General features: G+C 33.6%; 1 protein-coding gene across 1 annotated transcript; it reads right to left on the bottom strand.

The window, feature by feature from the left end:
- Positions 1-2,916: 2,916 nt before the first annotated feature.
- Positions 2,917-9,486, bottom strand: LOC114271058 (NADPH--cytochrome P450 reductase). Its single transcript, XM_028212675.2, has 17 exons — positions 8,821-9,486; positions 8,634-8,693; positions 8,463-8,539; positions 8,299-8,356; positions 8,124-8,204; positions 7,973-8,009; positions 7,122-7,191; positions 6,829-7,020; positions 6,640-6,732; positions 6,179-6,404; positions 6,003-6,086; positions 5,764-5,915; positions 4,996-5,092; positions 4,578-4,805; positions 4,363-4,485; positions 4,126-4,239; positions 2,917-3,305 (listed from the first exon to the last, which is right to left on the bottom strand). Exons 1-17 carry the CDS (start codon positions 9,175-9,177, stop codon positions 3,225-3,227), a joined length of 2,130 nt encoding a protein of 709 aa, XP_028068476.2. The 5' UTR covers positions 9,178-9,486; the 3' UTR covers positions 2,917-3,224.
- Between the last annotated feature and the right edge of the window lie 7,866 nt (positions 9,487-17,352).

Below are 17,352 nucleotides of genomic sequence, written 5' to 3'. Positions count from 1 at the left end.
GAGCATTAGAATGCAAATGTTGTTGTTGTTGGGGTATGAAGAAGAGAGAGAGAGATTGAGAAACGGTGGTGGTGGTACTATTACACTGCAGGAACGAAAGTTTCATGGTGATGAAAAAGAGTGAGTGTGATATATGAGAGTGGGCGAGGAATCTTGGACATCACAAAATAATGTTGTGAACTTCTCTCGTTACTAAAAATGGGAGAGAGACCTTAGACTAATTTTCTCAAAATATTATTATAATAAATCATAATCAAACACCACTTGAAATATAATTAAGAATCCAATGCACCACTTTAAACATAACCAAAAACATAAGAAATTGGCAAAGACTTTTTCGATTAATAACCAAAATAATACACCATGGGTTATAACCAAGTCATAATTTGTATATTATACAATTTTTCATTGTTTTTACTTTTTTTTTTTTAAAAAAAATTGATACAAGTGAAATTCATGATTTTTGATAAATTTGATTAACACAAATGAGAATTTGATTTCAAATTGAGAATACACACTTTTTTTTTAAACTTTGAAAAAAACTATTTTTATTTTGAAAAAAAAATATTTTTATGAATCTTTTACATAACATTACACATAAAGTAATAAAAATTTTCATCAGTCATTAACAAATTTATTTATATTTAAATTTTAATTACTAAAATTTTCTATATATGAAATATTAAAACTAAATATCAATTTTTTATTTTAAAAATAAATTCTCCTGCATTGTGCACGGATATCAAATTAAAAAAGCAAAATCCTATTTATATAACTCATTATCATTAATTAAGGCTAGACTAGTCTTTGAAACATATAAAGCCCTTTCAACAATATGCAATAATGATTGCTTTGGAAAGGCATAGGCTTAGAGGCCCAAAAATTCTATCAAAATTTTTATTAAATGTCTCACATGGGTGTGGGACTCACATGGGACCCACGGGTCTCACACCCATGTGAGACATTTAATAAAACTTTTGATAAAATATTTGGGATCTCTAGCATTACTCTAGGCAAGAATTTCTTACTACTACCATGATTATTATTATAGCACAGACAAGAATTGAAGCATTTCCCTCAATAATGGAGTCAAAGGGAAAATAATCTAATTGGCTTTAAGTGATTGTCTTGAACTTCAAAGTTTTGTTCCTAGAAATTGCACCTTTAAGATTCTAAAATGTCTTTGATTTGGAGGTTGAATTCTAGTTCAGCTAACTAGTTTTCCTTTTACGGCCAACAGAAGACCTCATTGAAAGCAATTTATACCTACTACACCACGCGGATATGCCAAAGCGATCACATGTAAAACGTAGTCAAAATGAGATGATGGACTATTTTGGAAATATGTTTGGAAGTTATCTTTTAATTTTTAATTTATTTTAAGTCATTTATCTCTCATATTTTTTATATATTTTTTTAAAAAAAATTAAAAATTAAAAAATTAACTTTTAACCATCTTTTCACAATAACCTGATATTATTCTTTTATTCATTAATTAACATTTAATATATAATAAGACAGAGATTTAATATGACAAAACATTCACGCCTCTAGCCGAGCAAAAAGTCACTTATCAAGTCACATTTTAATCACATGATAATGAATGAAATAGTTCATAACATGATCTTGACTCATAATGTACCCATTACTAATTGTTACCTATATATTTTGTATATATTTTGTATAAGTCAATCGTAACATAACACGTGACCCGTAAAAGATAATTGGGGGAGATAATGCAAGTTTCCAGCCAACGACAGACACGTGACAGTTCATATTGGTAGCAATGGATTTGCGCAGTATTAGAGTAGTAAGAAGGCGTAAGATGACATGGCCCAACGGTTACTCACAATTCAAATTCAAGAGGAAAGTCCAACTGTAAGAATGGCGTAGTGGGAGTAAACTGTTCAAAGCCATAACCAATGATCGTAGAAGAACATTTCGATGATTAGAAAACCACTTCATCGGTTATATTAAAGGGTATAAATAGAAGAGAAAGCCAACAAAAGAGAGACAGATTCAGATTTAGAAATCAATTATTTACTTTATATTTCTCTTTCCAGTTTTTATATTCTAATTTTTCAATTCCTGTACTATACTTCAATTCTTAAAAGTAGTTCCAAGTAGTTTGTTGCTATAAAACCCTTCAAGGCTGTGAAAGTGCAAAGGTATCATTGTAAGTTCTTATTAATTAATAAAATTTAATTAGTTAAACTGTTTTTGTCGATCATTATTATCAATATCTTTAATTTTCTCCTAAATAAAATCACCAGTAAAAATTTTCTTCATTGAGACTGAAAGAATTTCAGCACAATCGTCTGATAATTAGTTGATAATTAAAATTTCCGTAAGGACTTATTAATCCTTATTGACACGTTTAAAAATACTTAAAATTACATTATTAACCTTCGAAAGTCAAAAAAATCAACAATAAAATGCTAGTCAACTAAGTAATTATTGAAGAGCCTCAAAACTTTATGAGACATTATTTATGATATTTTTAACCAATTATATAACAAAAAAATTTACATGAGGAACATGCTGATTCACCTTTATTGTACCAATCCTCGAGTTTGCTCAATGTCACTCACTACTATGTAAGGGTGGTGATCAAGGGCTCAATAGCACAACCAGCCTGCCCAACCCGACCAGATAATTATTTTGATAAAAAATCAGCCGTGCAATACGGCCAGGGTTACAAGATGTAAAGTATAAAACATCTACATTTTAACAAACTTCAAAATAAATGTTGTTTATTACAAGAGCAGCAGAGGAAGATCTTGAAACACAAACATAGAACTTCAAAAAATTTTAATAGAGTAAGGTTTACAAATAGGAGTCCAAAATCAACATTTCCGTTAATAAAACCATCTCTTCATATTCATTACAGGAAAATTACGTCGAGCGCTAAAAATGTATATAAAAATTACTGTGCTATTATTATTTATCAGGTGGCGTATTTATGAATTACATGAACCAAAAAATCCTCGGAAGCAAAAGAAATCTAAAATGAATCACATAAATGACTACTATGGCGACAACAACAATGCACACTTATCTTTTTAAGGATTGTAATGGAAAATGGAAGTAGGATTTCCCCACTTTGTCCTTCACGACCCCTTTTAAATCCCATTCTAATCCCAGTACGTTGGCCTCGGAAAGCATAATTTACGCAATTTGTCTTTTCTTCCCTTCATTATCAAACATCAGCGTTGAAAGAATAATTACCACACATCACGCAAATACCTCCCATTCATTTGCAGATTCTTTACCATGCTCTCAGCCTTGGAACTGTCCAGAGATCCCTGAAATATAACATCAATTCACATCATTAGTTTAGGTCTTACCTAAGTATGGACACTGAGACATGACATGAGACAGACATGTAGATATGAAAATTTTCAAAATATGCAAGGCACGGCAAGACACGATACTGAGGAATACACAAAATATATATATATATATATATATATTTATTATATGTCATAAATATAAATTTTAATTCAAAGAGAATAATTTGTAGAGTTTAAAGGAGGAAAATTATGTAAAAATTTATGTTGTTTTTCTTTTATTACTAGATTTCAAGTTATTTTATTCAACTTGTAATGTATTACATGTGTGTCTGAGTCTAGAAACTTTTTAAAAAAATACTAAGACATATTTGGACATGTCCAACCAGTGTTGGGAAGCATCCAAAGAGTGTAGTGTCATATCGTTGTCGGACACAATGTTGAACACGACAAGCTATCTTTTTAGAAGGGCCGGTGTATCTTAGGCTCTTACAAATATGATTATTTCTATTTTCTAATTTGCCCCCAGAAAACCATGTAATTATCTAAATAGTTACCAGGATTGGGGACTCTTGGACAGCTAATGGAATGAAACTTCTCTCAAGTGCAAGGAAAAGATGGGAATGACTTTCTTCTTTTGTCATTTCAAAACCAAAAGTCCCTAGAAAAAGTAGTGGACATGTGAAAAGCGTGCCCACTGATAGGCCTTAGTGCTTTCCCCCTACCACAAAAAGGATGGGTACGTGATTGTACCTGTGCAACCGTGCTCTGCAATAGGTAGGTGGATCGTGACATTAAACACATCCACCCACAGACCCAATTCATATGCACATACCTGCTCTTGCATGATCGTGTGGAGAGTTCGATGGACATCCCTGGCCATGCTTTTAGCATCCCCGCAAACATAAAGGTACCCTCCCTGAGAGATCATGTTCCAGATATCCGAAGCCTGGTTACACCATAAGGCAAAAAAGAACAATATTCTTAGCCATCTCAAAATATACAACAGGTGAAACCTTCTAATGTCTTGTATATGTTGAGGATGGGTATATCAGTGACATAGGTGTTGTACCTTCTCTGCCATCTTATGTTGAACGTATTTTTTAGCGGGTCCCTCACGTGAGAATGCAACAATCATCTCCGAAAGTGCACCAGTTTCAACAAAGTTGTTCAGCTCCTCCTCATAAATAAAATCCTGCGAAGAAAGAATGCATTTGACCCAAATTATTAATAAAAACTAGCATAATTCACAGAGTATTCATCTGACTGATTAAGTAAATCAGTTACCATTTTCCGGTTCCTGCATCCAAAGAATAGTACAGCAGGTCCTAGCTCGGCTCCAGCTTCTTTTAAAGCTAATCTTTCCTGCAGGAAACCCCTAAAAGGAGCCAATCCAGTGCCAGGGCCAATCATGATAATAGGCACTTTAGTGTCGGTGGGAAGTTTGAAGTTAGATTGCCTAACAAAAATGGGTGCCCAACTGCAATCACGGCTTTCCTCCAATGGCACAGCATTCTGGAAAGAGACCAAATAAAGATAATTAGAAGGTTGTAAAAGCTACCTCAGCTGAAATTATATTATAGTTTAGATGGCAATATAGATTTGGAAATTGGCTGCTTATGCATGTAATAGAGGACCACCATATTTGCCCAGTTTTGAACTTCACCACCAATAGTTTGAACTAAGATTTTTAAAAAAGGATTACCTTCATCCAAGTTGAACACACTCCTTTGTGAATTCGTCCGGTTGGTGTTTTCTCATGAACTAATGCACAAGTAACATGAATTCTAGATGGTGCCATCCTGTAGAATATGATTTCAGAAAGTAAGCACATGATATCCGAAAGAGAACAATGATGCCACAAGGCGCACTTTTATTCCACAATATTTCTTGTAAGGTAAATGAAGGATAAAGAAAAGATATGAAGTACAACTAGGCAAAACAACTCTTCCTTTTTTTGTGATATGTAGTAAAACTTTCTCATTCTCAATACCTATGACGATTTTCATCTCCTCTAGCTAAAATGGATGTCAGCAATCAAAACTTGTCGAGTTAGCCATTTGGAAAAACTTATTTGCAGCTTATTTAGGTTAAAATTTGAAATCACATGCTTAAACAGTTGTACTTTATTGTGTTTGGTAAAACTTCTCAAGTTCTCGACCTATTTGTTTTTAGCCCAAAATGCTTAAAAGGCAACCATTTTTTTTGAAGTTGGGTTTGTGAAGCTTTTTTTTAACCTGTCCAATTAGAGATTAAGTCATAAATTTTACAATGGGAGACATAGAGCTCATTCATGTTGTACATGTTTTAAATGTGCATTATGATCTTGAGAGATTGTTGGCATTGTATAACACAAGAACCCGTAACAGGACAATGCAGATAACCTCCAGTAATAGTAACCGTAACAAACTGACCCTCTAGTACTGGAAAGGGGAGCATGGAGTGTGGAGAGAGAGGGTGTTGAATTATTCACCTTGAGGAGGATGAAATTGAGTAATATCTAGGCTGCAAGCGTGGGGCAACTGATGCGAAGAAAACACCGAGTGGAGGCTTCGCTGATGAGAATTCTGCCATAATCTCAAGAAGGCTTCGCTGACTTGCAACTACCCATTGTGCATATTCATCCTGTAGACAGGAAAGATACCTATGCGTTAAAAACTATAATGGATGAACCACTTTATTATGAAAACTCTGAACCAAAAAATGGCAAACCTTTCCAGCAGGAGATGCAAGATGCCTCAATCGCTCGGCTTCACTTGGATCAGAAGCATGAGCTGCCAGGGCAAGTAATGCTGACTGTAAAACACATAAATTTAACAAATTAGTTAATGAGGGTTCACATAGATAATATTATGATCAACGCATAACTAAACAAACAATGGCCCTACCTTCTTCGGAAAGCTCAAGAGATCCGCATACCGAGTCAGTGCCATTCTTATGGTACACGCAGGGAAAGGCGGCAGCAATGAGCTTCCACCAAGTGGAGTGCCATCCTCTTTATCGGTGTGAATGGAGAAATATGTATCTGGTGATAAATCCATTAACCTTTCAGCTTCCTCCACAATTTCAATCACATTCTCACAGTACACGCCGACATGGTCCCCAGTTTCATATCTGTGGACAAAGGAAGTGAAGAAAGATAAATGAACAAAGTTGATTCATCATTAAATGCATGCTTTTTCTAATCCAATTTGTTTTAAATTTAAAGAGCAGACATTTTCCATTTAACGGTAAAGCAAAATCAAGTTGACAGTTTGCTTACCAAAAACAAATAATAATAGTACATCGACAGAATTTGCCCTATTACAAATATACATCCATAATTAAGTGAATTAGAATTGCAACTTACGCAAGTCCAGTTCCAGCAATGTCAAATTCCAGATGGGTGCAAGATCGATCAGAGGCAGGAGTATGAAGCTCCTTTTTCACAGCTACATTAGACCTTAATTCCAAGATAAAATATTTGTCAGGTTACAGAAACAAAAGTGTATAATTAACTGGCAACACAAATTCAGGATTTAAAACATTCTTTTGGTACCTGCATGGATGTTGTGCATCATGAACAGCATGACCATTTGACATACTCATGCTCTTGTCCAATATTGATGCATCTGTGCGGTCATGATATACCACACGATATTCCAACACAGCAGCAGTGTAAGGAGTTGCAACAGTTGAACTGTCATCATCCTTAAGCAACTGATCTAACTCGGGCCAAAGTAACTCCCGCCTACATTAGCAACAGTAACTAAGCTTTTATTTCTACATATCTTAAAGGAGTTGCAAAAATATATATGCTGAGTTCCAGGTAATGATTCATGTTCTTAATACCATGCAGCAAAGTCATCTTCCATGCATTGATCATCATCTCCAAGACCCACTGGAACAAGACGCTTTCCACCTGCAAATGATAAACGTAATCATGAGAAAACAGAAATAAACACTAATTCAAGGTAACAAGAGCACGATTGGAAGAAGACAATGACACTTAACCCATCATCTAAAGGAGTACAATTTCTCCATTAATATTTCAATAAGTCATCTTTTCACTCTTTATTTATTTGCAAATGTAAATCCCACTTCAATAGAGTTATGGCATGGTACTCAATTCTCTTGGCAATCACAACAATGGGATAGATATAAATACCAGCCCAGCAAAAACGCCCAACACTTACCATTCAGCTAAGAGCTGAGTAGTAAAAATTTACTCTACTAACTTTCTTGAAAAAGCAACGAAAGTAAATTGGCATATGTCCTAGAGTGAAGTCACTTACACAAATCACCACACAACCAAACAAGACATTTTTTTGACTAGCAACAAACTGTCTTTATCTATGCAAATAGTACAGTAAACATGTATATTTGCCTATGGTAACAGAAATTACAAGAAACTAGGACTAAAATATTATTACAATGCATGTTTCAAACAGAAGGCAATAGCATGCATTGTTAGGACTAAATACAATGGTAACATTTAACAATTTATAGAGATGTACGACACCACAATTTATCAAAAAAATTTAATGGTAATCAACAGAAGCAGATAAGCACTACTATAACTTTTCCCATGTCCAATCCACAGTTTAACATTCACTCCTCAAGTATAGTAACTTTTGTTCAAATTCCAACAAATTGACGCAAAAGGTCACTGGAGGAGAGCAAAACAAGAATTCAAAACATACCCTGCTCATCAAGGACCTCATCCACGATCTTTGCTATCTGTTTCCCAATAACACAACCACAAATACAAAATTGTAGTTAAAAATTACAATGCATACACATATAATATATACGTGAAATTGACCAAAACATGAAATGAAATGAGATCCAGACCTTGTTAAAATGCTCATATTGCCTGTTGCCAAGGCCAAACACTCCGTACGAAAGATTAAGCCATTTCTCTCTCCCTTTACCCTATAGGCAGTCATATAACATGCCATGAAACCCAAATCTCACTTGGTAAAAGAGCCATAGTAACAATAAAAATTAGAAATTAATCAAAATTTACCTCTGAAAACCATTTATAGAACCTTGCAGAATTGTCAGTTGGCTCACCATCTCCATATCTATACCACAACAAGCAAATAAATTAAATACAATGTTATATACCAACAATACACGTGAATGTATGTATGTATGTATATATGTATGTGATTTGAAGTAAAAACTCACGTAGCTAAAAAGAAAAATGCCACAGTTTCTTTCTTCAATTTCTCCTCATATTCTTCATCAGTGGCGGCATAATCATCCTATCAACCATTCATTCAATCAATAATCAACCCCAAAAATAAATTTTAAACAATTACATAGAAAAAAAAAAGGGGGAAAAAAAGTCAAACTCACCATATCAATTACTTTAAAGTTGGCCTTTTCGTATCTCGCTTTACCTTCCTCAGCAAGTGCCTGAAAAGTGGAAAACAACAGCAATCGAATCAGTCAAAGTAATTCAATTTTCTCGAGAACCAAACAACAGCAAATCAAACAAGGTAAAAACTGCGATCCAAAACAAAGTTCAAAATGCCAAACTAACCTTGGCGAATCCTTCTGCGGTACCAGTCTGCGTGCCAAAAAAGATGACGACCTTCGTCTTTCCGTCATCGACCTCCGGTTCCGGCTCCGGCTCCGTCGTCACCGTCAGAGGTTTCAAAGGCTCGGCCACCTTGGAAGACTTCTGGCCGGCCGATCGCCGCCACACCAGCACCACCACGCAGCCGATCAGCACCGCCACCGACGTTGTGAGAATCATCAGTAGCTCCCGATTCTCCACCAGCGCCGCCAGAGGCGAATCGCCGGAGCCCGACGACACGTTCGATAGGTCCATGCTCCCTCCCTTCAAGATTGCGCTCATCAGATCGAAGGGAGAAAGCTTCTCCGATCCTGATTGCATTTCGTCGATATTCCCGAGGACTGGCGTTTGGACAGCGAGAAAATCAACCGGAAAGTTAAGAGCGAGAGACAGAAAATTAATTGTAGTGAGAGAAAGACAGGAGAGAGAGAGAGTCTCTGCAACAACTAGTTGAAAGCTTGGAACACAGAATCGGTGAAGGTTGGAGAGACTCTCTTAAGACAGAGAAGAGAGACAGGGGGGAGAGGTGGGCTTTAATAGAAACGCCAACGCCTACCAAACCAGACTGGTCAAATCCACCTAACCTCACTTAACCATGGTTAAAAATCTGAAACTGAAAGTAATTATGCTGTCGTTTGGAAACTAACCTTCTAGTTAAAAAAGTTAATTTTTTTTCTTTTGTTTTTTTTATAAAAAATTATTAAAATAATATGTTATCAACAACGCCTAAAACTTTGCTTTGATCAAGTTAAATGGGGTTGATTTGGGAACAACATCTTTTACTCAAACTTTTTGATTTTTTTTTTTTTTTGGGTTAATATAGCCTAATTAAATTAGTTTCGTTTGAAAATTTTATTTTACTTTATTTAAAAAAAAAAATAAAATAATTATTATTTAAATATAATATTTTGTCTTAATAATTATTATTTTATTTTATTTTATTTTATCTTTTTAATTCCAGCCCATTCCAAATCAACTTGTCAAACGATAGCAAAGTTAAATAATAGTTCTATTTTTTATTTCAATCCCGTTAGGTAGTCCGAATCTTCTGAGACTCGAATGGCTTGAGGTGCCAAAACGACCTGTTTTGGCACCCTTTTTTTTTTCTTTTTCCCTTCCTCTATCTGTATTTTTTCTTCCTCAGTTTTTTTTTTTTTTTCTTCTTTTCTTTTCTTCTTCCACAGATTCAAAAAGATAGAGAGGAGAGGAAAAAAAATTTAAAAAAATCAAACACAATCAACCCCTCCTTTTTTTCTTTTCTTCTTTCTCTGTTTGTATCTATTCTTCCTCAGTTTTTTTTTTGTTTTTTTTCTTCTTTTCTTCTTCCACATAATCAAAAAAAGAGAGAGGAGAGGAAAAATAAAATAAAAATAAAAAAATCAAACATCAAAAATCCAAACTAATACAAATCAACCCCAAAATCAAACCACAAATCAAAACCAATACAAATCAACCCCAAAAATGAAACCACAAATCAAAATCAATACAAATCAACCCCCAAAAACAAACCAAAAATTAAACCCACAAATCAAACCCATAAATGAGAGAGAGAGATACACAAAACAAAGAGAGAGAGAGAGAGAGAGAGATACAGATCAATACAGATCTGTGTATACATACAGAAGATGGCCGGTGATGGCGATGATGGCCGGTGATGGCACTTCTCTCTTCGTTTCTCCTCTCTTCCTCTCTCTTCTTCTCTCTTCCTTTCTCTTCTCTCTTTCTCTCTTTCTCCCTCTTATTCACAAATAAAAAGAGAGGAAAAAAAAAATCAAAACAACATCGTTTTGAATTCGAACCAATCGAGCCTCAGAAATTTCGAGCTCTGAAGCATTTTTCTTTTTATTTTCTTGTGACTCTATATTCACATTTTTCTAATTAAAAATAAAATAAATTATAAGTGCACTCCCTTTCTGAACTTTATTTAAAATACAATTTGTTTTTTATAATTTTAAAAATTATATTCCATCCTTTAAAATTTTTAATTTTATAACAAATTATTCTTTTTATTAATAAATTATCAAGTCAATTAGTAGTTTTTAATAATGTCATGAATTTATTTCAATTAATAATTCATATCATTTTATCATTGTATAGGAGAGCATTTATGAATTTTATTTTTTCAGTTAATTTTATTAAATAAAAAATTCTGACAATAGAAAATTTGTAATTTTTTAAATCACATGAGACAATCCATATTTTAAATAAATTTTAATTATATCTTTAATTAATTAAAGTTACAATAAATCTTTTCGCAAATGCTATCCACCGAATTTGGGTTTGCTTGAATTGTCTAAATTTATACATATCGGTCATTTGGCCGGTCATCCAATACCGGTTTATAAGAGTGACAACCGTGATTGACAAAAGTGATATGAGTCATCCAACTTATATAATTTGGTCAACGGACAAATCCAAATTCGACGGATCAATCATTTTCCAAATTTTTTACCCTTATAAATTATCTCAATTGTCTTTCGTGAAGCACTCACTCCAGTGCATATGTGTTTTTTTTTTCACACAATAATCATATAATTTATTTTTTATCATATAATGTAAATTCATAGGGTCTCCAACGCTACACCTTTTTTTTTATTAAATTTAAATTTGATACAAAAAAAAAAAAAGAAGTAAACTTCTGTTACTCTACCTTTTTTATCAAATTGATATCAAATCTAGGATATCTAAAAGTTTTCATTAAATTTAAAATGGTTGTGCCTTTCATCAATTACCATCACCGGATGTCTAGCCGGTTGTCTTCCGGTCGACCACCTCCTTGTAAAAATTTGTGAAAAAATTACACTGGCCAGGTGACTGACCGAACATCCCTCGGCCGTCCTCGTATTCGACTAATAGTTTGATGAAATTTCATATTGCTCCGTTAGAACGTGCGATATTAAATGAAATTTTTACTCAAATTTGATAAATAAATAAATAAAAGTTAACCGTTAGCGATGCTCTCAAATATCTAATTATGTGTATTTGTTCAATCTAAAAAAAATATGTATTTGTCATATTTTTAAATTAAAAATATACTTTGATAATAAATATTAATAAATTTTTTAATTGATTATTTTATCATGAAAGGTGAGCTTTTGGGTTTTTTTGGCTTTTATAAGAGAAAAAATGAAATGATTATAATTTAGATGTGACATTTTATCTTATTAACTTTTTAGTCTATTTTATTTATTTATTTTTATTATTTTAGCCCAAACAATTCATGCCAAACATTGCCATTGTTTATCCCTGTATGATTCAATCATCTTAAAACCATTATACATTTTGTAATAAATTTATTGAATATTTGGTGTTATGAGACTCGTGACAATGAGAGTAAAATATTTTTTGTAATTGAAATATCTTTAAATTATATTTTGAATTAAAAGTATTAATTTTAAAATTTTGATATTAATTGATTAATTTTATTAAATTTATATTTAAGAAATAGGGTTGCAGACATTAAATTTGTAAGATAATTTAATCATCGTTTGATTAATCAAGACAAATAAAATTTTCTTAATTAGTCATAATCAAGCTGGTCAAAATTTTCAAATAGACGTGGGTCCTATCAAAATTATGGATCTCAATTCATTTTAAATTATGAGTCACACCAAAAGAAAAGTGAACCTATCTTGACAATTGGATTAACCCAAAGGTGTGGGCCCCATGAAGATATTTTGTTAAAATTTGGTCGAATTTAAATTCAAATTTCAATGTAAATTATTTCTATAAAATGAGAGAGAAATTTCTCTTTTATTGAAAATTAAAATCAAATTTTGGAGTTACCAAAATTAACTTGTTTCTTTTGAAACCTATAAATAGAGACTCTCACTATTGAGAAAGAGGGGAGGGACATTTTGCTAAGGTCTTGCAGATTCAAGTAATCTCAAGACTTTGTCAAATTCTTTTCTCAAAATTCTCTCTAAACCTCTTCAAACTTGAAGTGAAGGATTATTAAACACTCTAAACTTGTGCCAATCTTTTTAAGTTACAAATACAAACTTGATCTCTCCTTTCAAAGATATCGTTTCAAAACTCGTTTGAGATCAAGCCATTCAAGCCCGAGATCAAGGCTCTCTTCTCAAAGTTTTTTCATTCGAAGACTTAAAGAAATTCATCAACTTGTTTTGTAATGACCCCAAAGTGCGTGTAGGAAGTAATCCTTATTTAATTAGGGGTTAATGTGTTTACTATCGGAATTGAAGAATGATCCGTTGGGTTATGCCTTTGAAACTGGAATTTGTGACCTTTATCGAAGAATCTGGAACTTTTTCCCTCCGCTCGAGCGGAGCAGTAGGCGCTCGAGCGTACTTTTGGGGTTTCCAGCAAATTGTGCAGACGGCCTGAGATTCTGGGAGTTGTGATTTTCCGCTCGAGCGGGGGAGTTGACGCTCGAGCGGACGTCTTTGTTGGCCTTCGCGCTCGAGCGCAAGGTTGGGCGCTCGAGCGGGTCTCCAAGTTGAGTTTAAATTTCTGAGGCTCGTAGGTTCGTTTTGGGACCTTTTTATTAGTGAATTTAGAACCTCCCTATCTTAGTTTGGAGTATTGGTTGAGGTGGTAATACGATGGTAAAGTAAGATTGGACCAAAAGCTTGAATTAGAATGATTTGTCTGCGACCAGCCGTCACTCTTTTGTTCTTTTCTTTTTCCACACTTTGAATTTGGATGTGAGGTTAGAACCATTGGAAAGCTTATTTTCGGGGCTTCAATTTGGACACAAGAACGACCTAAAACGGAGTCCGGATGGGAGAGTTACACCTGTTTGAAGTTTTGAAATCTGTGCTGAGAACAGGTCCGCTCGAGCGGGAATAAGGACGCTCGAGCGGGATTTTCGGGACAGCAGCTTTAAAAACGGGATTTTGGATCATTTCTTATATTTTTCTTCTTCCCTCTCCCTTCCTTCTTGCCTAAGTCCGAAACCCTAACCCTCAAACCTTTGATTTCATCTATTTTTTACCAACAATCCATCATGGATCGTGCATCAAGGGTGAAGAAGAAGTGAAGATCAACTTTTCCAACCGATTAGATTTTGGGATTTCGAGAGGATGCATTCAATCTAGCTTCTTTGCTTTCAATTTCGAGGTAGGGGGTTCTCTTAGCCTTGAATGTTTATGATTCAAAGTGATTTTGTTGGAACCTTGAGATTTTATTGACATTTTGGAATCTTGAGTTGATTATGGGATAGGGACACTTATGGCTTTAGGTTTATGCACAATTGGGGCTTCCACTCCACTTCACAAAGAATGTTGAATGTTTTTTTTAGCATATTGGCATATAGTAATTGTTGATTTGGCGATTTCACTAAGAAAGAGGAAAACCCCCAATTTCCTTGGAAACCCTAGGTTGATTAATGATAATAACCAATGAATTGGCTCAAGTTGAAAGTAGAGTAATGAAATTGAAGTATTGAATTATGTGTGTTGAAGTTGAATTAGGATTTGGGAATGTTTGAAAATTGTGTTTAGAATTGCGAATGAATTTGTTATAAATGGTGGAATTCATGCTATCATGTAAAGGAAAAATTAGGGAAATAATCTATTAAGGATATAGATGATATGAACTTGGTTTTAGAAGGTTGATATGGAATTCAAAGATTTATTTTGAATTATGTTAAATTACAAATGGTGTTCATGAACTAAATGATGTTGTACTATGATGAATTATGTTTGAATTACGTGATTTGTGTAGGATTAGCTACAAGGACGAACCACGCACCTGAACACTGTGAGTAGTAGTACGCTTTACCACCGCTAATGCTTGTCATTAATTTAATTTCGTTACTTATGTATGTAAACAATTCAAAGAAGATAAATGTTATATGTTTATGTAAATGATTCAAGGAAGGTACATAAGTAAGAGAAAGAATGAAACAACCCTTCTATGATTCTGGAATTTTGTAAGACTCTGAAATAGGTTTGCTATGATAATGTTTGGGCTAAATGCCAATAAGTTTAATGCCAATACATGTAAGAGCTAAAGGCCAACAACTCTAAATAATCAAGAAATGCTCTAGTTATGATATGTTACGTTATGACTTAATGAATGTTCACAAGTTTACGTATGTTCTAAGCTCAAGTCTGTTACAAGATTACGTATGTTATAAGTCAAGAATGTTACAAGTTAATATATGTGACAAGTTCAAGTATGCACAAGTTTAAGTAAGTTTATAAGTTCAAGTATATACAAGTTTAATATGTTATAAGTTCAAGTAAGTTATAAGTTCATGTATGCTACGAGTCCAAGTATGCTATAAGTCTATGTATGTTACAAGTCCAAATACGTTACAAGTATACGCCTGTTACAAGTTCACGCATGTTGTAAATTCAAGTATATTTCAAGTATGGTCTGAGTATGATTTCAGGTAAATTACAAGTTCAAGTATGTTTCAAGTATGGTTTCAAGTATATTACAAGTTCAAGGATGTTTCAGGTATGTTTCATGTATATGTTACAAGTTTAAGTATGCTTCATGCCATTTTCAAGGGCTTTAATGCCAACATGTTTACAAGGGCTTTATGCCATTACAAGTTATGAGGCTTTTATGCCATTACAAGTTACAAGGGCTTTATGCCATTACAAGTTACAAGGGCTTTATGCCATTACAAGTTATGAGGCTTTTATGCCATTACAAGTTACAAGGGCTTTATGCCATTACAAGTTACAAGGGCTTTATGCCATTACAAGTTATGAGGCTTTTATGCCATTACAAGTTACAAGGGCTTTATGCCATTACAAGTTACAAGGGCTTTATGCCATTACAAGTTATGAGGCTTTTATGCCATTTCAAGTTATGAGGCTTTTATGCCATTACAAGTTACAAGGGCTTTGTGCCACATGTTCAAGGGCTTTATGCTACATGTTCAAGGGCTTTATGCCATATGTTTCAAGGGCTATATGCCAACATGTTTAAAAGTTTAATGCTATGATATTCAAGGGCTTAAAGCCGTTATGATTCAAGCTATTATGTCTCAAGCTATTATGTTTTAAGACTGGGCCTAAGGCCGTTATGAAATTAGCACAGAATCAGACTAATTATGTAAACTCTGCATTTCTATATATGCGTTGATATGTATTATGGTTCAAGTTATGCATCATTTTATTTATGTATTACTATTCACTGAGCCCGGCTCACCCTCTGTTATGTCTGTTTCTGTAGGTCACCAATCAGGCGGTCAGTCCTAGCCAAGACGCCGCTTCCTCTAGTCAACCTTCATATGTTCAGGCACTGTTTAAGTCATTTAATTTCTTAAGCTGTCAAGATGTTGGTTTGCTTATGTGTGTCCATCCAAGGTTGTTGTATATACCTTTCATGTTTGTTTTTGTATACGCCCGACTTTAGGGCTGGAACTGTAAATGTGTATGTACACACTCTGGGATATAGTTTGGAACTTTATTTATCTGGTATAATGCATGTGATAAATGAGATCCTGGCATGTAGGAGTAGCTCAATGGAGTTTAATTGTTCATTATTATTTATCTATTTATTTTTTTTGTGCTTCCGATAAGGCCCCATATGTTATATATAATAGGTTAAGTGTCTGTTACTGAAGTGGTCATGCCCAAACTTCTAGGGGCGAGTTTTGGGCGTGACATGTTTAGTACAACAACAATCTTTTACAGTAGTTGGATTTCAACTGTTTTAGAGACCGAATCAAAAGATTTATTCTTTTGTAATAGAAAAAATCTATAGAGGATTGTACCTATTTATTATAATTAATAAAATTCATTATTTTGTGCATTTATTTCGTATCTTAATTGCAGTTAAAAAATTTGTGTTTACAAGGGTATGACAAATTTTTAAGATAATACAATAAAATTTTAAATTTAATAATCAATAATCACACTAAAATTTTGCACGGTGAATAGCACATATCCCATCTTTTTTAGTTCCATCTCTCATTCCACCATCTATGGTCATCATTTTGATTTAGGAGATATAACTTTGATCTACAATAGATAAAAATGGATCAAACATGTAGAATTTTAATTATAAAATAAAATATTTTTTGGTATTATTTTCTAGAGCATTGATAGAGATCCCCTCCAATCACCACCCCCACATACACGTGGCGGATGGTGATTGAAGGAGAAGGGAAAAAATAGAAAGTAAAAGAAAAAGTAACCAATCAAAAAAGAAAGGGAGGGAGGGAAAATGGGGTCTTAAACATTTTTGTATTTTCTATGAGAACAAGCTACCTGAAAGCTTGATTTCCATTAATTCCAATCATTGACATACAATCTTTCTGTTCACAAATTGTATGTATCTAACAAAAGTGTGGTTGCTTTCACTGCATTTCCCAAACTTTTTGAGTCTATTTTTATTTTATTTATATATATATATATATATTGAAAAAAGGCAATCAGTCCAATAACATTTAAGCATAAAAAATTTGCTGATATCACTACTAGGAAGGTCATGCATTAAATAGTCAAGACCAAATTCTTGACTATGAGTTGGGTGATTGTGAACAATAGCTAAAGGAGGATGGATTAAGTT

The sequence above is a fragment of the Camellia sinensis genome, chromosome 4 (assembly GCF_055761805.1).
Source record: "Camellia sinensis isolate YWXY chromosome 4, ASM5576180v1, whole genome shotgun sequence".
NCBI lineage: Eukaryota > Viridiplantae > Streptophyta > Magnoliopsida > Ericales > Theaceae > Camellia > Camellia sinensis.
This window is presented reverse-complemented; position numbering and strand designations above follow the sequence as displayed.